The following is a 21,049-nucleotide window of genomic DNA, read 5'->3' as shown; positions in this document are numbered from 1 at the left end:
GGCAGAGTCGCTTGCGGGATAATACCAGGCGGCTTTTGGGATCCATGGAGGAGGCAGTGCCAGAGGAATGGATGAAGTTGAACGGGTGTTGAAAAAAGCTCGGAGTTTAGAGCGGGGTGTCGAATGGAAGAAGGCTGAAAGCGACGCTGAAGAAGGTCTTGGTCTCGGGCGCTGATCCCTTTTGTCGTTTGTGACAGCTTTCAATTTTCCAAATTACGCGCACCCATTTCCGAATTTTAGGCGCCTTTTCTGTGGCCCCTTTTGTACGTAAACAGCGTGGTTGGCACACAGCGAAAAGGCGCTCGGTCAAATCCCTGCCTGAATTCGGGCCGAAGCAATGAGCCTGACATCGATTCTGGAAGCAAAAGCTCTTGGCTTGCATTAGCGCTCATGTGTCACGTCGGCTTCACTTTCGAGGGTGCTGGATCCTAGCGAAGAGCCGAATCTAGTTCGAGAGTGAGTTCCAAGAGCACGATCGGATGCGATTCCATCCTAGCTCACACTGGTAAGTCGGATGGACTTGGATCACAAGCGGCGTCCCTCCGACGGAAACATTCGAATCAGGATAGCGAATTTCATGGGCACTTAGCACGTCCAACCCTTATTGGCACAGCAAGCAAGATGCACGCTTCCTGAGGCGACTCTATCCGATCCCTGTTAGCGTGCACTGCCTCCTTGCCAAAGCCTTTAAGAAGCGAAGGTGTTTCGTCTGAATGATTGGCAAGATGAGAAGGTTGCATGGGAAGCCAAAGTCAGATAGAGTATTGACCCATGTCGATCTCAAACAGAGTCCGATCTGACAGCAGCAGCTGTTTGGTGCCTGAGTTCTGATCGGCATGCGAGAATTCCGCTTTGGACAACCAATCACCGCTTCCAATCTGCCTGACAGCATCTGTAGCGATGAGAAGAGGGCGAGAAGACAGTTGCACGGGCAAAGAAAGTCTCATCGAATGGGATCCCCCTTGCTGAGCTCTGCTTGCCCGTGTCTCTGTGTCGCCATGAAAAGTGGCGGAAAATGCTGGCCGGGCAATGAGAAAGCGGCGCGGAGGGTAGGCTTTGTGCATACATCACACTGCAGCATTACTGAAGGGGCAACGCATCCACACGGTATTTCCTCCTCAAGTAAGCTCAGTCCTGCGTCTTCTTATGGTCTGGTGTCTATGCTAGAATGCAATCTCAGGCACAGCGTCAATCAAGGAGATGCGATGCGCCACATCTTGTGGACGAACAGGTGTTGGTACAGGAGAAGCACCTGCGCCACCACTCCATGCTGCGCCTGTTTAGATTAAGTAAGACCTCTTCAATACATCGTGAGGACCATGAAGCTGGATAAAGTTTCGATGGAATCGGGTTCATTGAGTGCGATTGCTCTGTGTATGGCCGTGTCAGTCTCAGCCAAAGGATGAGGGTGTGGACACAATGGACTGTTTCTACAGCGTGATGTCCGAGCTGAACAATTAAATATTGTATTTCTCCTTTTTTTGTTTTTTTTCTTTTTCTTTTTCTTTTTCTTTTTCTTTTTCTTTTTTGACAGCTTCTTCCCCACGCTGTCCTGGAAAAATTAAAGATGTAATCTAAGTGGGGCGAGACATTGTAGCGGCTAAGTGAAGCAGAGATTTTGTTTCATGCCCACACAAAGTTTGGCGTGAGAAAAATGTAATGCACGAAAATGCAGAAGGAAAAGAAAAAAAGAAAGAAAAAAAAGAAAGGAAAAAAGTTGAGAAGCGTCCGCCGCCGCCGCTGCCCGTTTCCATGCGCACGCCCCCACGAAGACACAGGCGGCCAAGATAGCTTCTGACAAGAGAGGGCAAGACATCAGACCTGAGCCTTGTTGCCCCCTGCTCTGTAAGGGGGACTGCTCCGATCGCTGCTCAAAATGACATGCTACCACCCGCCACAGCCCCATCTTGACAGCGCAAAGTGAGATCCGCCAGGCAAACAACAATCTCGAGTGCACCAAATGTTGCAGCGCATGATGCCGTGATCTTCCTCCAATGATGGTTTCTTTGACAGTCATTCGAGTGATCATTCTCGTCGTTGCAGTGAATGGTGTTGATGGCTTGTGAAAACTGACTTCTTTCACGCTTTTGCGTCTCGAATTGGATCGAGTTGCCATACGAGACACATGACCTAGTTGAAAAGCCATGGCATATTAGGAGCCTTCGATCAGATTCAGCGCCGTTTGGTTGCTCCAACCCAATTCTGAGAATGCGGGGAAAGGGATTTGGGAGGGTCAGGTGACCTCCTAGAACACAGAAGACTTCGAGAGAAGGCAATATCAAAGCCACTCACTTGCCGAGGCGAGGTCGATGCCGAATGTTTCCACTCGTTGACAGTGTTCCTACTGGAATTCACCGCTTCCGAGAACACGGCGGGAAACGCTTGCTCTTGCTCGCTCCTTGCACACCCTTCAACCGAAAGGCAATTGACGATAGCTACTCTCCTCAACCTCTGCTTCGCTTGACTCGCAGCGCTTGCTATCCTTGTAACAGATGTGCCTTCTGACATGGCCGTGGCCGGTCTCCCCAGTGTGAGACGAGCCATCGCAGCAAATGGAGGGGTAGAATCAGTGGCAGCTCGATGGGTCTGTCATTGTCTGCGTCGGTGGAGATAAAACTCTGCCAGGGCGGATTTGTATGTGTGCCTTCCCTGTGCCTGAGATTCAGTCAAACAGATCTCTTGGATACCAAGCCTTAAAGCGTGTTTGCAGAAGCGAGGTCTGAATCTTTCCCACGATCTTGCCTCGTTAAGCGGACGCGGCTGGAGCTAACCGACATGGTTCTTGGCTATGCGCTTGTTCGTTCAACCTGACATAATCTTAGCCGCCTCTCAACTACAGTGCCTCCTCTCTGTCAGGCGGCAAAAGTGCAGATACCGCGGCTGCCGACACCGAGACCAAGGCCAACACTTTGGACAGGATCTGATACAGATATGCGTTTGGATCGTGCATTGCCGTGGGATCCTCACCTTCTCGTGTTCCTGTCGCTTAATGCTAGCCTGGTTGGAGAAGTGACCGGACGCGAAAATGACTTTTGTACGAGCCTGTCTTGTCGCAATCCGTCACGGGAGTTGAAGGGAAGCATACCCTTCTTGACCAAACCGAGGAGCCGACAAGGGGTTTTATGTCAGCTTCGGTCAAGTCGAGTCTTTGCGATGCCTAAAGCTTACACCGAGATAATTCGATCACCTCATGGATGTCGACGTGACCGGTTGATGGCCCAAGAGTATCCTACCCTGAGCCCTTTGCTATTTTTGGCGAGTGAGAGATGATAGATAGTCGCCGAGCAAAGAACCGCGGCTAGTGTAGGTGAGGTTTTTCCCCATATCGAAGCGCTTACTTTACCTCGCTATCTTGTTGATGAGCGGTGGACGTGGCTTGCATCGGCGGGCCCAATTTATGTACTCGTCGATTCGAAGTCTATCTTTGTTCATCGGCCCATTCGATGGCGTTCACCAAGATGGATGTTGCAGTTCTCATACTGTGGCATCTGATGTCTTCTATCGATCGTTGGCGTTGGTGCTGATTCACCATCAAACCCGTCTTGGGGACAAAGTTGGGGTCGAGACCTGTATGAAACACCTCGGGCGATCTCACAGCCGTGTCACAAACAAGCCAAAGGGCATAGGATCAGGTATGACTTGCATTGCGCAATTAGAGTGCGCTTTCTGTGTGTGTGCAAGGTCAAGTGAAGAGACTCTTGCACTGGCGCGAGTGCAAAGAGTCATGTCATGTGTAGCATAGGGGCAATCCTCTGATCGGGGAGAGCAATGGAGTGGTGTTTCTGCTTTTAGGAGTACAGCGTCGTCAAGGGTACAATCTTTTATTTAGTGCCAAGCAGCTGCAAGGATGCGATTACTGACCCCAGTACTGACGAGCGTAAGGGTAGTTGGAGTAGGCGTTGCTGCTGGCCTGGTGGCCGTAAGCACCGTACTGCTGATAGTACTGCTGCTGCTGCTGCTGTTGCTGCTGAGCCTGTTGCTGCTGCTGCTGCTGCTGCTGAGCCTGCTGTTGCGGCACACCCTGAGACTGACCCTGACCACGGCCCACCTGGCTAGAGGCGGCGCCCGACTGGGCCGATCCCTTGGAGGCGTTGGCGTCAAACTGACGATAGCTGTCGAGAGCGCTTCCGGACGAAGCACCGGACTTTTGCTGCGAACCCATGTGAGGGGTTCCAGTGTTACCGGAAGAAGCGTTGCCAGAGGCAGCGTTCTGCGGAGGAGCACCACCAGCACCGCTTCCAAGGAAGCCACCGAGACCGGGGATGCTTCCACCACCCCCGTAGATCTTGGAGTAATCCGACATGCCACCGAGACCAGGCACGCCACCACGGCCGAAGCCCTGGTCATACGAAGAGAGACCAGCGGAGCCGGGTGCCTGACCGTAGTGGTTCTGGGCACCGTAGGCGTTGGCGTCACTCTGAGGAGCCTGGTTGTAGGGCGAAGCGATGTTGGCAGGGGTACCGGGCTTGGAGTGGGGCTGGGGCTGACCAGAGGGCTGACCATAGACGGGATATTGACCGTAGCCGGCGGTGGGCTGTGCGTAGTGCTGGAACTGGTGAGGCATGTAGTAGTTGGGGTAGTAGTAGGGCATGATGCCAGGGAACTGCTGCTGAGGAGCCTGCTGCTGGTGAAGACCCGGACCAGCCTGGTGAGCATGGTGCTGGTGAGGCTGGTGGCTCTGGTGGTCACCGCCCTGCTGCGGAAGCGACTGCTGCTGTGACTGCTGGCCCTGCTGAGAGGCCTGAGGCTGAGCCTTGTCGTCGGATCGCTGGCCGAAAGCGTTGGATCCCTGGTCGTAAGAGCCGTAGAACTGAGCGAGACGCTGAGTGTCGAGACCACCGTACATGGACGTGTAGTCCTGGAGACCCTGCTGAGGCTGGCCCTGCGATTGAGGCTGCTGGGCAGCTGCCTGGTTCTGGCCAAGCGAGTTGTATCCATTGTAGCCGTGGATCTGGTCCTGCTGCTGGGGAGCGGCCTGCTGTTGGGCCTGTCCGGTGAAACCGTACGAGTTGTCGAAAGAGTCCGACTTGAAGCCGTTGTACTGGGAAGTAGCGGACTGTTGAGCAAAAGAGTCGGTCTGAGGCTGGGCAACCTGAGCATCCTGTCGGTGAGCCGAGGGAGAAGCGGCGGCGGCGGCGGCGGCGGCGGCGACAGGAGCAGCCTCAGCCTCTGTCTGTGTAGGTGCAGCGTCGTTGGTAGACTCGGGAGTGTCATCGGCATCGTTGCCAAGGAAGTTGAGCGAGCCGAACTGGACGCCAAGCTTGTCAAGCTGGGAGGAGCCACCAGCCATGACGACGGGGGCATCCTGTCGTGCGCGCTGCAAAGATCGCTGAGCGCCAGCACGAGGATCTGCGGCCTTGGAGAGACCAGGTGGGGCAACAGCCGATGCGTTGGCATCAGCGGCGGGAGCAGCAGTGGTGGCATCGGCGGCGGCGGCGGCGGGGGTAGAGTCAACCGCTGCAGGCTCAGTGGCAGCAGCGGCTTCAGGCTCCTGAGTGATGGTAGCTTCTGTGCTGGTAACAGGAGCAGCGGCAGCCTCGACGACGGGCTCGGCAGCAGCAGCGGTGACGGGCTGCTCAACGGAAGATTCAGGCTTGGCCTCGGTGGCAGACTCGGTAGCAGCGGCGGGAGTAATTTCAGATGCTGGGGCGACGGGGGCGGACTCGGAGGGAGCAGCAGTAGCAGCAGCAGTAGCAGCAGGAGCAGCAGCAGGCTTGGGAGCCTCGGACTTGCGAGCAATTTGAGCCCAGCTCATACCAGCAGCCTTTGGTGAAGGCTTGGAAGGGGTAGGAACCTTGACGGCAGGGGTTGAGTCTTCAGCAGAGGAAGTGAGAGCGGCGGTGGTGGTGGCCGACTCGGTAGCTTGAGGAGCAGCTGGAGCGGGGGCGGCAGCAGGTGCCTCTGCAGCCTCGGTGGAAGTTTGCGAAGGAGCAGCTGGCGAGTCAGTGAGCTCCTTGGGAAGCGCAGGTGCTGGAGCAGGTGTAGCAGCAGCAGCAGCAGCAGCAGGAGGAGCGGGTTGGGACTTGTTGGCAGATCGACCGAGGGCAGCGGCCCAGCTGGTTCCAGAGGTAGGTGTAGTGATAGGAGCGAAAGCCTGAGCTGTAGTCGTCGACTCGACAGGCTCGGGTGTCTTGACTTGGTGCCCGTTGGTCTGGGGAGCAATGCCACCACCACGACCACCAAGGCCACGGAAGCCACCTCGACCGCCACGAGCACCTCGAACAGAAGCACCGCCACGACCACGAGCAGCAGGAACACCAACGTGGTTGCCACGAGCAGCGTGAGGTGCAGTAGATGGAGCGGTTGACGAAGGGTAAGGAGCTAGGGCGGCGTGATGAGCGCTGGACTCCTTCTTGGGCTGCTTCTTTGGCTTGACGGAGGAGAATTGCTCGACCTGACCTTCTGTGATACGAACGACGGTGTTCTCGACATCGCCGAGCGACTCTTGGAGAGCAAAGAGAAGATCTTCGTCGGTCCAAGTTGGGAAGAGCTCACGGATCATTTCGAGCTGAACCGAGTATTTGGAACGAAGGGTACGGACCTCTTCGGTATCGTCTTGCACATTCTGTGAGCGATCCTTGGGGCGAGGGAAGGACCCTCTGCGCGCAGTGGTAGCCGACATTGTTTTGTGTATATGTATGTGTGTGTATTGCGCAGTGTAGGGATGAGAGGTTAGAGGAAGTGTGTCTCGACGAGATGAGCGAGCTGAACTGCAGGACGACTTTTTACGGCGAAGAGGAGAAGAGCAACGAAACGATCAAAGACAAAGGACCGTATGCAATTGTCGAGAACCGCGGCGGAGAGAGTCGAGAGGGAAGAGAAAAAGGTAGCAAGACGGTGAGGAGTGGATGAAAGGAAGAAAGAAAGTGGCAGCGATGAAGTCGAAGCAACACTGCGCAAGCTCTGTTGGTGCACTTTGACAGCGTCAACGACAGTGTGGCTGGGCGGCTGGCTAAATTAGTGTCCAAGATACACCAGCAGCACAAAACACACGGACACACACACTCTCTCAGACACTCTCAGACACTCTCACTCACTCTCACACACGAGGCAGTCACGAGTGGAGACTCTCTGTGCTTTTGCTGTTGGCCTGGAACTGAATTATTTTGCTTTTCTTCTTCACTAATGTGACTGTCACTCGATCAGAGAGCATTGCCTCCTGCGCCTCCACGAGAAGACACTCCTTCGAGCAAGCAAGTTAAGACTTCTACCGGAGCCCTTTTTCGCTTTTCCTCTTGAGCAGCCTGTGATATTGCAAAAAGTGAAGAAAGTGTGATCGAAAGTTAAATAGGCTTGTATCCATAATACAAAAAGCTGAAAAGCAAGTGATCCTTTGATTTCGGTTCAGTTGAAATCGAACTCCCGAGATATATACAAAACCGAGAGTCGTATTTCAAAGGAATTGAATACAAAACCTTTTCAAAGGAATTGAATACGAAGCTGGTGAGAAGAAAGGGCCATCATGTAGGAAGAGACTTGGTCGGCTGACCATCACAAAGCGACGAAAAAAGCCTCGACCCTGAAGGGCCTGTCTGTCAGCTCTAAGCTAGGAAGCGACATATGGCATCTCAAACTGTCAATTCCCCCACATCAGTGATCAAAGGCAATAGGTATCAAAGGCAATAGGTGGTCTGAGAGGGCTGAACATTGATACCGTTCTCCAACGCCAAGGGTCATAGAAGAGACAAGCAGCTCTATCGAGGTAGGAATCGGGCGATGAATCGGGAGAGGAATCGGGCGAGGAGAAGGAGTGGAAATACTAAGCATATGTCATAGCTCGCTCTATACATTTTATCGCACGACACATAAGGGGTCGCCTGCTGGTGGAAATCACTGTCCTTCCTATCCGATAACTCTGCCGACGCTGGCATGCAGCTCCGCAGCGCAAAGGAGCTCCATCTTCTGATGGGTTTGGCCTATGTAAAGCAAGTTATAGTAGGAATGAGCTGCTGGCAGGCACATGATGCGTTGACGCGAATGTGAATAAAGGATGTTCTTGTTGATGCTCACTTGCCAAGCTCAGGAAGAGAAGTTGCTCTGTCTGGAGCGACCGTTGCCATCGGCATTCCGAGGACGTGCACGCGGATACCGTAAAAGTATTTGGTTCGCGAGCCAAAAGAAAAGAAAAAGAAAAAAAAAAAAAAAAAAAAAAAAAAAAAAAAAAAAAAAAAGATGCTGAAAATCCGCCTTGAAAGTGGGTCTGCCGCTGCATCACCTCGTTTCGGTGGCCGGCTTCATTTCAGTCAATCACAAGGTTCAAGCCGCTCAGCGTTGTAGCATATCGACTCGTTCAATATGGTTCAAAGCCAGCTAGGCCTCGAACGGCTCATACCGCATCCTATCACGGCAACGGATCCGAGAACAATGCCTTGAGCAGCTGTGTGAAGCTCGCTGGCAGACAAAAGAGGCGCCCGTTGCAGCCACACGCGTTATCGCATAGTCTCGGAGCTTTTGAACCTGACCATATGCCTTCAACGAGTGAAGCTTGAGTCAACTTGCTGTGATGAAGCGGTTGTGAGCCTATTCACAAAGCTTGTCAACATGCAGACGTTGGGCAACAGAATGAAGAAGCCGCCGCTTTTGTCTTTGCCTTTCAATGGCGGTGGGAGAAAGTCGGCTTCGATTGCGCAGAACAGACAACGAATGCTTTCTTTTGATGCTGGAGAGAAACAGCTCAAACCTCGGAAATGTATAGTGTAGCAGCGAGCGCAAAGCTCATCAACAAGACAAAAATAGAAAGAAAAAAGAAAAAAGAAAAAAGAAAAAAGAAAAAAGAAAAAAGAAAAAAGAAAAAAGAAAGAAAAAAAAAGGGTTTCTTTAGTTGAAGCGTTTTTGTAGATGATGATAGTGCTAAGTACAAATGCGAGTCAAGTATCTTCAAGTTTTCGCCACTTGTGCACACTCGGAGCACACACATGCATGCACTGCTGAGCCCCTTTTGCACAAGCCTTTTACTTGGCTGTAAACACTTTCTCTGCAGTCTCTATGCTTTGTGCATCTTTTATCTACTTCAACTCCCCCCCTCAACAGCATATGTACCCTGTTCATTATGCTGTTGTTTCAAGGTGCAACCTCTGTTCTTCAATACTGTCGCATAGCTTGGGGACCCCATTCTGTATGCTGCTGCTGGTATTTGCAGGTGTAGCCCAGATCTTGCTTGCTGCATTGCTTGTCTCCCAATGGGCTTTGTGAGTACATCTGCCAAGTTTCTTGTGGTGTCCACATACTTGATCTGCACCCTTCCCTCTTGGACATTGTTATGGATGAAGTGATACTTGGTGTCAATGTGCTTAAGCTTCCAGTGCTGTGCTGGGTCCTTACTAACCTGTATGCAACCAGTGTTGTCCAAGTAGACTGTCGGGGTGCCTGTGGCTATACCAATTGAGCATAGCAGCTGCTTGAGGAAGAGCACCTCATGTGTTGCTTCCATGGCTGCAATGAACTCCACCTCGATGGCAGACAATGATATGCATTTTTGTGTCACTGACTTCCAGGCTACTGGGTTCCTGTACACTAATGCCACTGATCCCAATGTACTCCTTCTCTGTATGGTGGCGTCACTCACCCAGTTTGCATCACTGTGCGCGACCAGTGGCTCTTGCAACTCATTTGCCCTATAAACCAATCCAACCTCCTTTGTGCTTTTGAGGTAGCGTAAGACCCATTGTGCTGCCTGATAATGCTCCTGTGATGGTTCGCACATGTGTCTAGCGAGAATGCCCATGGTGAGGCTAAGGTTGGGCTGGGTGCTGTTGGCAACCCAGAGTAGCTTGCCAATGATCACTGGATACTCCTTCTGTTGCTTTGCACTTGTGACAAGGGTGTCATGGGCCTGAATGCTCAAGAAGCAGGAGGGTCACGGGTTCATATGGAAGGAGCACAGGTATCGAAGATCTAGTCAAGATCAGTAGAGAGCATGGTCGTAGTGCAGTCTCCATGGAGACCATGGACTCCTACAGACTCACATGCAAAGGAGGGCCAAGCACAGCCACGAGGAGGACCAAGCTCAAGGAGCAGGCACAGCCACGAAGAGGACCAAGCTCAAGGAGCATGCAGATGGTTACCACTCAGGGGCTCGAGAGACAAGAGCCAAAGGAACTGTCACTGATCAAAGGAGAAGGAGCAGTGTTGAAGGAGTCGACACCAGGTCATGAGGAGGAGGAGCAGTGTTGAAGGAGTCGACACAGCTCAAGAGGCACAGGGGTGCCAAGCAGGAGAGGCCCCTGAGCAGTACTCAATGAAGAAGGTACTCTCTGGAGAGAGAGCAGGAGCAGCATTGCTGGCAATGCTGAGGAGAGGTATATAACCATGCTTTCTCATCATCATAGGTCGAGTGGATCCTCATCCACTCTACTCACCATATAACTAGTTATCACTTCAGCATAAGTATACATTAGTTTCAGTCAGCATAGCAGCAATCTATCAAGGTTGCTCCTCATTGTAGTGTGTGTGTTGTATCACCACTACCTGACGTCCGAAGGCACCCATAGCAGGTTAGCGGTCCGGATATAGATAGAACCGAAGGCAGTAGTCCACTGCAGTCTGGGGATCACTTCAAGCATCAGTCAACACACTGGACACTCATGTTGACGCCACCAACCTTATCACCAACACCATCAACCTCATTCTCATCAACACTCACCAACCTTATCACCAATGTCATCAACCTCATCATCATCAACACTCACACCAGACCTTGGTGTCATCATAGCATTGATATTGATTGTGCCGAACTACCCCTGAACAGAGTGTCCACAGAGGTCAGCCGAAACCTACGATAGTATATACAACGAACGCCACCTGCTGTCACTGCGCAACTTGATAGTCACCGATACTGAGACAATAGCTGTCACACAGTTTGATAGTCACCGAGTATCTTGACAGACCGACCTGGGTTTCAGGCGCGAGACCCCTGACAAAGGGTTCCCTCTGGTATGCTCTGCATTGGGACCATGGTCGGCTTTGTACGTTTGTCCAGGTGCTTTGCCAGCACTTGGTCAATGTACCCTGACTGACCAATTGTCATGGTGTGCATTGCATGGTCTCAACTGATTTTGATGTCAAGGAAGTGAGAGACCTCACCACTATCTTCCATCTTCCATCTCTGGCCAATCTGCTTCTTAACCTTTAGGACTGTTTCCAGCCATGGTGCTATGACCAATGTATCATCAATGTAGATGACCACAATGGCCATATCTTCACCCTGTCCCTTGGTGTAGATGCAGGGAGTGCAATCTACCTGGAAGAATCCCATGCATCACAAAGACCTATCAAACTCCTGGTTCCATTCTTGCCTGGACTGCTTTAGGCCATATAAACCCTTGACTACCTTGTACACCTGGCTGGGAGGTACTCCTGATCCTTCCAGTGGCTTCATGTAGATTGCTTCCTTTAATGTGGAGTTCAAGTAAGCCATAGTGATGTCCAGAGCATGCACCTCCCAGTTGTTCTGTACTGCTAGTGCTAAGATGGCTCTGATTGCTCCAAGGGGAGCTACTGGAGAGAAGGTTTCTTGGTAGTTGATCCCCTCTCTCTGTGTGAAGCCCCTTGCAACCAGTCACACCTTGTGCTTGATGGGCACACCATCAGCATCAAGCTTCAGCCGAAGCACAACCTTAGAGTCCACAAGTGGTAGTCCTGGCGGTTGGTGCACCACCTCCCAAGTTCCCATTGCCTCAAGTCCTTCCAGCTCCTTTTGTATTGCCTCCTTCCAGAGCTGGGCATCCTCACTGTTCATTGCCTCTCCAAGAGTTGGGTCCAGGTTCAGTACTGCTGTGTTGGCAGTGCCTACTGTGCTGTCTATAGCTGGTAGGAGATCCTCCACTGCAGCCTCTGATCTGGTTTCCTCCTCCACTGTGGTTGGCATGACACCCTCCTCCTCGACTTCTGCAGTCGCCATGGGCTTGAATGCCTCCTGTTGGCAATTGCTCCATCCTTTGTCCTCATGGAACATTGCTGAGTTGCTCCATTGGATTGATGTGGGCTGGTCCAGGTTGCAAAACTTCCATGCTTTGTGCTCATCATTGTACCCAATCATGATGGCTGGCTTTGCTCTAGCCCCATACTTGCCTTGCTGGTCCTTCTGTTGAACATGGACCCATGCTAAGCATCCAAAGACTCACAGCTGTTGGGCCAGCTTGTGCACAGTGGTTCCATAAAAGGCCTTGTGAGGAATGGTCTTGGTGGCTGATGGGGTGAGGTTCATCACATGTGCCACTGCTGTGATTGCATATGGCCATAACTCTCTGGGGCAAGCTCGACCAATGAGCATCAAGTGCATCTTTTCTTGGACTGATCTGATTGCTCTCTCTGCCCATCCATTTTGGATACTGATCCCTGGGACACTCTTTTGCCACTTGAAACCCTCCTGAGTTTGCCAGTCTTCAGCTCCCAAGCTGCACCACTCTCCTCCATTGTCACTGTGGAGCATTTTGAGTTTCCTGTCCATTGTTCATTCCAACCTGGTGATCCACCTTCTCAGTGCCATGAGTGCAGTGCCCTTAGTGCAGAGTGGTTCCACATAGTTCAGGGAGGAGAAGTCATCCACAGCAACTAGTGCATAGTGGTAGTTGGCATGGCCCTTGAAATCTGTCATCAAATCTATGTGTACTAGCTCTAGTGGTGCCCCTGCTCTTTTCAACTCTGATTGGCTCATCTGTGCTTGGGTCTGTTTCCCTTGACTGCATGCATTGCAATGCTTCAACTCATGCTCCATCCTCTCATCAGTACCAAGGTAGTGTGCCTGGATCTGCCTTGTCTTATCTCGTCCCAGGTGTCCAAACCTCTCGTGCCAGAGGTAGCTGTCCTGATCTCCTGTGTTCCTATTGTCCTCTGGGACATCATTTTGTCTTCCTGTGTTCTTATCATCCTCTGGGATGTCATTGTGAGTCTCCTCCAGCTCCAAGGCCAGTGCTTGTCCTCACACTTCAAAGCGGCCTTGTCTCCTGTTCCTCCTGAATTGCACTTGGGTACCATCGTTCTGCTTTATGGTAGTCCCAAACTCATCAAAGGTTACTCATGCACCATTCTTGATCAAGCCTTGTATGGACAATAAATTAGCATTGAGTTTCGGCACATAGAGCACATCCAATAGCTGGATGGTAGCCTCACTGACCCAAAGGGAGGCATCTCCTATGGCCTTCACCTGAAGCCTTTCATCCCCTGCTGTACTGATCTGGCCGACCTTGCTTGTTGAGGTGAGCAGCATTCTCTCATCATTTACCATATGATGAGTTGCACCTGAATTGACAATCCAGGTGTTGCATGCTGATTGCTTGCCCCCATCAATTGCTAGGAAGGTGCACCTGAGTCCCTAGTGGCTTGCTTCTTGTGTCGTATTGTTGTTCATGCAATTGTGGGTGATATGGTTCAGTCCTCCACACACATAGCATTTCGGAGGGGCTGAGGGGTTGCAGGGATTGCATCTGCCCCTTGGTCCCTGCTCTGCCTGGTTGTTGTCCCCCTGCTCCGCACTCGCGGCAACCCTGGCTGCCCCTCTAATGTGTCAGCGGTCGTGTGCCTAACACCCGACTCCCTGCGGAATGGGCCGTCTCAGTGGAACTCAGTGAGTTCCGATAGGGAGGGTAGACTGAGTGTACTTCTCGGAGAACCAATGAGGAGGCTCTCCTGAACAGTTACCCATGATACCCAATGAGTGAGGCCTGGGGAACAGATGTCAACTAACTGCTGTTGGCACTCCATACAGAGGTAATGTGGCAAGGTCAGCTCCTAGCAATGGTGTAGCACAACATCAGCACAAGTGTCGAGACGTCGATGTAGCACTGTTAGTGACAGAGCTAGTGCTCAGTCATTGCTGCTGGCAGCGTTTAGGTTATAGGGACTGCTAGAGGTTCCAGGCCTGCAGTGGAGGTTCCACCTGTAGTTGAGGTGCTACAGTGCCAATGTAGGTGTCAATGACATTGTTTACAATACTCTTCATTTGATGATGAAGGCTCAGACTTGCAATGATCACAATAGATGATATTGCGATGTGCGACATAGAAAGAATGTTACTGTTCATGTAGTAGAATGTACAGCTATGATAACTGTGAAAGTTTTGTAGAGTGGATGAGTCTCTGCTCATCCAATAGCATGGGGAGATAGTATATATACAATGCTGTATCAAGGACATGATCTAGCGCCACCACACGACCTGCATGTGGCACTGCTCAGGGCTTGCTTGGTAAGGCTGACTTCAGCACCTTCCTGAGCTGCCAAACCAACTACACTTCCAGAGTGATTGTTCCCTAGCAATTCATCACATGTCTGATCATTGTCAATCGATGATGATGACTTCCCATGTGTACCACAGAGTGGCATTGCTCGACAACCCTCCCATCTGTTCCTGCCACCAGTAGTCCCCAATATCCAGCAAGTTACGGTCTCCTACTGGATCTCCTTGGGAACTGCTGAGTCAGGTTCTTACGCAGCCCTTCAACCGATTTAACCTCTCTGTCTGCGCAGATGGCGCAGACTCCATTTCGGCCGACCGGCTCCCGTGACATAATGCAGCCAGAGATCTCACCGTCCTGCTGCTTCTTTGCTAATGCATGGTAGGCTTTGTCATACTCACAATCTGGCTTAGCTGTCTTGAGTGCATCAACAGTGTTGGCATAGAACCAATCTTGGGCTGTGCAGCGATAGAGAGTTGACTTCTTGAGGTCCTCATTGAAGCACTTTCTGAGACATGCTGCATTGTTCCAGATTGAATCAAGTTCCTTGCCTAGCCTGACAATGTCTTGATTGTGCAAGTGCACTGTGTGAATACAATCCTGCAGTCCTGCTCGCTTTACAGCATTGTTCAGTGTCAGTGCTTTCTTGAGCTTGGCATACAGTGTGCTGCCAAGTTGGACCTCCTCATCTGCACCCCTAATGGTGTAGGTGTTGATGCAACTGTCTGGGCTGTTGTCACAACAAGCATGGATGAGGCCCACGAGAGCTTTGTCCAGATCTTCATCGTACTCCTTGCTTCCAGGTGCAATTATGCCATATAGTATCTCCTTTGCATTGTGTACCCTCTGAAGGCAGTCGATGAACATTGGTTCCCAAGTATGCCAGTTGCTATTGCTAAGCTTCTTGATGTGTGTGATGGAACTTGATACATCCTTGGGGATCTTCTCCATCTCTCCACATGGGGTCTGGCCACTGATGCTAACAAGGCCCATAGCCTGTACAATCACCTCCTCAGCCGTCAGTGCTGGGTTTGCTAGCTGGAGGATCCTGACTACCTGCGTGAGCCATCCTTCCTCTTGACTGTTACCTGTGGCCACAGCTGCTTGTTCATCATCTCTTCCTGTCTGTCCAGCTCTTGTCAATGGTGGCATTGCACTGAGCATCAGACTCTTAATCAGTTGAAGCATTTTTGTTGATGATGATAGTTCTAAGTACAAATGCGAGTCAAGTATCTTCAAGTTTTCGCCACTCATGCACACTCGGAGCGCACACATGCATGTACTGCTGAGCCCCTTTTGCGCAAGCCTTTTACTTGGCCGTAAACACTTTCTCCGCAGTCTCTACGCTTTGTGCATCTTTTATCTACTTCAACTTCTTTCTCTCCCGATGAGCTTTCCGAATCGAAATTGGTTTTCTTCATTGTTGGCAGCAGACGGCTTTCCGTTGAGTTTTAATGGAAATTTGAAATTACGCCTGCTCACACACACAGCCCTCGAGGTCGGGTCAATTCTCGGCCAGCAGCTGCGCTCTCTCTACACTATTGGCCGCTGCAGACTTGAACGCGCGCGCTCTCTCTCTCTCTCTCTCTCTCTCTCTCTTTTGCACTCTCAATTTTTTGGTCTGGCTCTCAGTCTGGCTCTCGGCTCCACCAAAACGGCATTGTTCAGGACGGCGCAACCGCGGAATAGCTAACTACAGCAGCGCTTGGCTCAGCTTGCCCTCCTCTTCTACCAACACACTGCCACTATACACCAACCACACGATCTCGGCTTGGCCTACTTCCGCTACTGCAACACGCTTGTAGTCCTTCCATCCTTCTACCCTCTGGCCGGCCCAGTCTCTTCTCGACGTCACTCCATCATCCCTACCACCTTCTCCCCACTCATCTCGATCAGTTCACGCGGCTGCTCTATCTACAAGCAATCCTTCTTCCGCTTCTTGTCCTCGTGCACCTCCTTCAGCAGCAGCAAGCCCTGTTTTCTTGCCATTCGCAGTCATAGCACCTCGACCAGCTCGGGTCTATACAGACGAGTAGCATCTCCAGCCTTGTATTGGCACACTTCCTCCACGGTGAATCTTGAGCGCCCACAGCAATACCTTGGAGCTGCGCTACGCCCATATAGGTGTCAGCTTTCCATCCGCACAAACGATCGTCTCTTGCCAATACGCACATGGGCAAGAGCCGCTTCTCCGAGATCGTCTCCAACGTGATCCGTGTACACCAAGCTCCTCGTCTCCAACGACGCCGCTCTTGCCGTGCATCTACCACCTTCACATCGCCTCATCCTCTCCAACACGGCGTCCGCTCGGACGTCCACACCATGGCTGCTAGCGCTGCAGTATCCCCGGTCGACGATCCGATAAGAAGCAGCACTCCTTTCGCCGACCCATTCTGCGACCCATTCTGGCAACCTGATTCACTGTCTCGGCGCAACTCTGCTCTTGTCAACTCAGCTCTGGCATCGCCGGCAATTGGACAAGCTCTAGCTCAGGCGCTTGCTTCGCCTGTCTGTGACAACGCACATCGATTTACAAGGGGTGACCCATTCCTCTTACGCTCTGATGTCGATCCGCATTCGCATCCAACATTGATTCCAGCCTCCTCGACACTCTCGCACCTGCAAGTCTTGCATTCGAGTCCCGAACAGCTAGCCAAGCCAAGCTCTGCTGTCCCGCTACGCTGGAGCGCAATGTCGCCCTTCCAAGCCACTTCCGCCAGTGCCACGCCCGCTTCATCATCTCAATCCATCACAGCCTCTCCATCCCGATTCGACGGTGGCTACAATTCTTCATCGGCACGTCCCACTCGTCCAGACAGACCGACTTTGACACGGCTTAACACCTCCGAAATGTTGCGCACGCAGACAGAAACAGCTCTCGACCCTGCGCCATCATCACAGCCCATTATCGGGCCATCACCACAGCCCATCATCGGGCCATCATCACAGTCCATCATCACCACTCGCAAGTCGCCCACCGGCTTGAAGCTTCAGCTGGACACCTCGGTGCCACGTAGATCGGCTACCTTGAGTAGCTATCCGCATCCCTCGAAATCAAAACAGAAGAACTTCCTGCATCTGCCCATGCCTATGCTTACACCTCCGACTCCCATGGAACGTCTCAAGCCTCGATCCCACGACAAGGCCGTTTCAGAGAACACGGCATCATCATCTACTGCGGCTGTCGCAGCTGATTCAGGCTCGCGACAGTCAGATGCCCACCTTGGCCGAAGTGACTTCAACTTGGAGGAGTTCACGTTTGAGGTCTCGACCATTCTTCCCGACTTTCTTTATCTCGGTCCCAACGTCCAAAGCGAGCAGAACGTCGCCGAGTTGCAGCACAAGGGCATACGTCGCATTCTCAACGTGGCTTGCGAGATCGACGAACGCGGCCCTCTCAACCTGCGAGACAAGTTTGACAAGTACCTCAAGATTCCTATGCTTGACAGTGTCGAAGCAAAAGGCGTGCAGGACAGCATTCAAGAGGCATGTTCTTTCCTCGATGACGCGCGCTTGCGGTCTGAGCCAGTGTACGTGCACTGCAAAGCAGGCAAGTCGCGCTCTGTCACCATTGTCATCGCCTACCTCATCCATGCACTCGGCTGGTCCTTGCAACGATCCTACTCGCACGTCATGGAGAAGCGAGCTGCCATCTGTCCCAACATCGGCTTTGTTGCCGAACTGATGAAGTACGAGGAGAAGGAGCACAAGTTGACCCGATCATCGGGCATCTATGGCGAAGCTCCAGCAGGCACCAATCTGCCCACCTCAAAATCTTCAACGCATCTGCTTTCAGCTTGGAGTGACGACAAGGCAGATAAGCAAGCAAGGCCGAACGAGTCGGCGCCAGCTCTGCCTATCTCCACGCTCAAAACGCAGCAACTGCGAGCATCACAGGACCATCGCCCAAGTGACTACTCGTATGCCTTTAGTAGCTCCCAGTCACAGTCGTCACCTGACTTGCCTTCGTTGGCCTTCAGCAGTAGATGATCAAGATACTCTTCAACGTTTTTGGCTTCTGCACGGTAGTCCCAGCATCTACCTCTCCGCAGATCATGTGTAACCCGATTTGACGGTGGCGTTCGCCACCATCGCCACGCTACCAATGTCTCGCTCTCTTGCTTCCCTTTCCGTATCCTATGGACTATTTCTCGCATCTATCTTGTATTGCAGCTTCACAAATTTCTCCTCACAATCACAGAGTCGGTCCTCTGTTGTAATTCTATCCCCATTCTCGCTCATATCAGCAGCGTCGCTCCTACTCAAACATCTAGTTTGGCTTGTCTGTCTGAAGTTGGTGCCTGTCACTTTTTGTCATGTCTGCGTGACCGGACTGAGATTTCGACAAGGTGAAGGATAAAACGAAGCCAGCTTGGTGCACGCTGAAAGGGGGATCGAGGGAGGATGTGCATTGGACCCTGCATGCTGTTGCAACGTTCGACACCAGAAGCGAGCATCATGACGTTTGCAGCAAGTCATGTGCAGCAGACCGCAGGCTTCACATGATCTTGAAGGGCACTGTGAGGAGAGCAAAGACCCTGACTCATGCTCGCAGTTTCGATCGCCGTAAAGCTCCTAAGGAATGACGCTTTGCATCCTGCATTTTGTGTCTTATTTGTCAGCTTTTACCCTCCCCATCACAACACGCTCTCGAAATGCAGCGAACACCGGGTGTCAGGTTGTGCCATCTCAGTTTTGATTTGCAATCAATCACACAGGACAAGCCGAGCGAAATCGTAAGCAGTTGCTTGATGTACACTCGGCATAGCGTAAGCAACTGCTGAGGGCTTGTGAGGCCACTTCATCGGAGCAGACATTGTTGCAGTTGCAGTTGCAGTTGCAGGCTCCTTCCTTCAGCAGTTCACTTTGTCTCTTCACCACACTCGACCATACACTATCAATCATGTCGTCTACTACTACTGGACTCGCCGTCCGATCGTTCCAGGAGGACAGCAACTCTGAACCCGGAACTTACTCCACTTCCAATGGTGTCGCTGTCCCTCATGCCTATGAAGCCCAGCGAGCCGGTCGCGAAGGCCCCCTTTTGCTTCAGGACTTTCACCTTATCGACCTGATCTCTCACTTCGATCGAGAACGTATCCCTGAGCGAGTCGTTCACGCTAAGGGTGGTGGAGCTCACGGTATCTATCGAACCACCCACCCAATTCCGGACATCTGTCTTGCGCCACTCTTTGGTGAAAAGACTGAATGTCCTATCACTGTTCGCTTCTCTACTGTTGGTGGCGAATCGGGTTCTCCTGATTGCGCTCGTGATCCTCGTGGATTTTCCATCAAGATGAGGACGGCACAAGGAAACATGGACTGGGTGTTCAACAACACTCCTATCTTCTTCCTTCGTGATCCGGCCAAGTTCCCTCACTTTATCCACACGCAGAAGCGAGACCCTCAAACGCACTTGACGCATGCCGACGACTCGATCCACTTCTGGGACTACATGGGTGACAACCCCGAGTCCGTCCACCAGTTCCTCTACCTCATGGGTCCTCGTGGTATTCCTTTCTCTTGGAGACACATGCAGGGCTACTCTGGGCACACGATCAAGTTCATCAACAAGGAGGGCAAGTGGAAATACTGTCAGATCCACCTTCTCTCCCAACAGGGCACCAAGAACCTCACCAACGACGAGGCAGCTCAGCAATCGCCCGATGCTCACCAGAAGGATCTCTTCGAAGCCATCGAAAAGGGAGACTTCCCCAAGTGGGACGTCAAGTATCAGATCATGGACCCCGCAGATGCTCCCAACTCCGGTGTCAACGTCAATGACCTCACCAAGGTCTGGCCTCGTGACAAGTTCCCTCTCCACCCTCTCGGCGAGATTGAACTCAACCGCAACGTCGCCAACTACTTTGCCGAGATCGAACAAGTCGCATTCAACCCAGCACATTTGATCCCTGGTCTCGAACCAAGCAACGACCCCGTTCTTCAATCGCGCCTATTCTCCTACCCTGACACACACCGTCATCGTATTGGCGTCAACTATCAACAGTTGCCAGTAAATCAAGCTCACCCAGACCACAAACCCGTCAACTTCCAAAGAGACGGTGCTATGGCCTTTTACAACCAAGGTCCTCGACCGAACTACATCCATTCCCTTGCTCCACCCGAGTTTAGAGCTCGTCAGGTTGACGTCGACAACATCCACGCAGACTATGAGGGTAATGCTATTGCTTTCCTCTCTGGTGTTCAGGAGGAAGATTTCCTCCAGCCTAGGGCTATGTGGAAGAAGGTCTTCTCCGAACAAGATAGGAAGCAAACAATTGAGAATATCTCAGGTCACATGTCCACTTGTCAGAATAAAGACGTTCTCGCTAAGGCGATTAGTGTTTGGCATCAGGTCGACCCGGAGATGGCAGAGAAGATCGCTGAACCTTTAGGTTTGAAGGGCAAATACAAGACCGACTTGAGGGATGCAGTTTTCAACGGCAGTCACAACTTCCTTGGTAGGAACCTGGGCGACCAGGCTGGCTCAGCTGGTGGCTGGTCCAGGGCAGATCACAAACACGAGAAGGTCGAGAAGGTTTATGGTCTCAGCAGCAACAAGCATGCTTTGGTTGATGGAAACCAGACCAATGGAACCAAGCTCGTTGATTTGTGCCTTTCCGTTAATGTAGCATCTGAATCAGCTTGAATGGATTCCTCTCATTTTGAATCCTTATGTGTCTGAAATATTGGTGTGATGTAAAATGTTGCGTTTCAACTCTAGACCACCATGACGGCCGTTTGAGGACGTGCGCCAAACTTCGAAGTGGTGTGGTTGCTAGCGGCATACAGCAAGAAGAGAGACATCAATAATGCAACGAATGAGCGACAAAGGTGAGATTAAAAGACAAAGTACGTCTATGTATGCGTATGAATAG

At 51.8% G+C, this 21,049-nt stretch overlaps 7 protein-coding genes across 7 annotated transcripts; 2 read left to right on the top strand and 5 right to left on the bottom strand.

Annotated features, from left to right (window-relative positions):
- Positions 1-2,172: 2,172 nt before the first annotated feature.
- On the bottom strand, positions 2,173-2,544 carry UHO2_00258 (uncharacterized protein; the record flags this gene model as incomplete). Its single annotated transcript, XM_041556878.1, has 2 exons — positions 2,173-2,202; positions 2,293-2,544. 2 exons carry the CDS (start codon positions 2,542-2,544, stop codon positions 2,173-2,175), a joined length of 282 nt encoding a protein of 93 aa, XP_041412812.1.
- A 1,309-nt stretch (positions 2,545-3,853) lies between these two features.
- Positions 3,854-6,622, bottom strand: UHO2_00257 (uncharacterized protein; the record flags this gene model as incomplete). The annotated part of the gene is made up of 1 exon (XM_041556877.1): positions 3,854-6,622. The coding sequence occupies one exon, from the start codon at positions 6,620-6,622 to the stop codon at positions 3,854-3,856; it is 2,769 nt and encodes a 922-aa protein (XP_041412811.1).
- Positions 6,623-9,010: 2,388 nt separating this feature from the next.
- Positions 9,011-10,052, bottom strand: UHO2_00256 (uncharacterized protein; the record flags this gene model as incomplete). The annotated part of the gene is made up of 3 exons (XM_041556876.1): positions 9,011-9,544; positions 9,566-9,832; positions 9,966-10,052. 3 exons carry the CDS (start codon positions 10,050-10,052, stop codon positions 9,011-9,013), a joined length of 888 nt encoding a protein of 295 aa, XP_041412810.1.
- A 992-nt stretch (positions 10,053-11,044) lies between these two features.
- Positions 11,045-13,225, bottom strand: UHO2_00255 (uncharacterized protein; the record flags this gene model as incomplete). Its single annotated transcript, XM_041556875.1, has 6 exons — positions 11,045-11,239; positions 11,330-11,533; positions 11,564-12,053; positions 12,123-12,419; positions 12,462-12,898; positions 13,115-13,225. 6 exons carry the CDS (start codon positions 13,223-13,225, stop codon positions 11,045-11,047), a joined length of 1,734 nt encoding a protein of 577 aa, XP_041412809.1.
- Positions 13,226-14,375: 1,150 nt separating this feature from the next.
- UHO2_00254 (uncharacterized protein) lies at positions 14,376-15,446 on the bottom strand (the record flags this gene model as incomplete). Its single annotated transcript, XM_041556874.1, has 1 exon — positions 14,376-15,446. One exon carries the CDS (start codon positions 15,444-15,446, stop codon positions 14,376-14,378), a length of 1,071 nt encoding a protein of 356 aa, XP_041412808.1.
- Positions 15,447-16,343: 897 nt separating this feature from the next.
- UHO2_00253 (uncharacterized protein) lies at positions 16,344-18,161 on the top strand (the record flags this gene model as incomplete). The annotated part of the gene is made up of 1 exon (XM_041556873.1): positions 16,344-18,161. One exon carries the CDS (start codon positions 16,344-16,346, stop codon positions 18,159-18,161), a length of 1,818 nt encoding a protein of 605 aa, XP_041412807.1.
- Positions 18,162-19,074: 913 nt separating this feature from the next.
- UHO2_00252 (putative CTT1 - catalase T, cytosolic) lies at positions 19,075-20,820 on the top strand (the record flags this gene model as incomplete). Its single annotated transcript, XM_041556872.1, has 1 exon — positions 19,075-20,820. One exon carries the CDS (start codon positions 19,075-19,077, stop codon positions 20,818-20,820), a length of 1,746 nt encoding a protein of 581 aa, XP_041412806.1.
- Positions 20,821-21,049: the final 229 nt, after the last annotated feature.

Source organism: Ustilago hordei (genome assembly GCF_900519145.1).
Source record: "Ustilago hordei strain Uho2 genome assembly, contig: UHO2_contig_01, whole genome shotgun sequence".
NCBI lineage: Eukaryota > Fungi > Basidiomycota > Ustilaginomycetes > Ustilaginales > Ustilaginaceae > Ustilago > Ustilago hordei.
The sequence above is the reverse complement of the archived record's forward strand: the minus strand, read 5'-3'. Positions and strand labels throughout refer to the sequence as shown.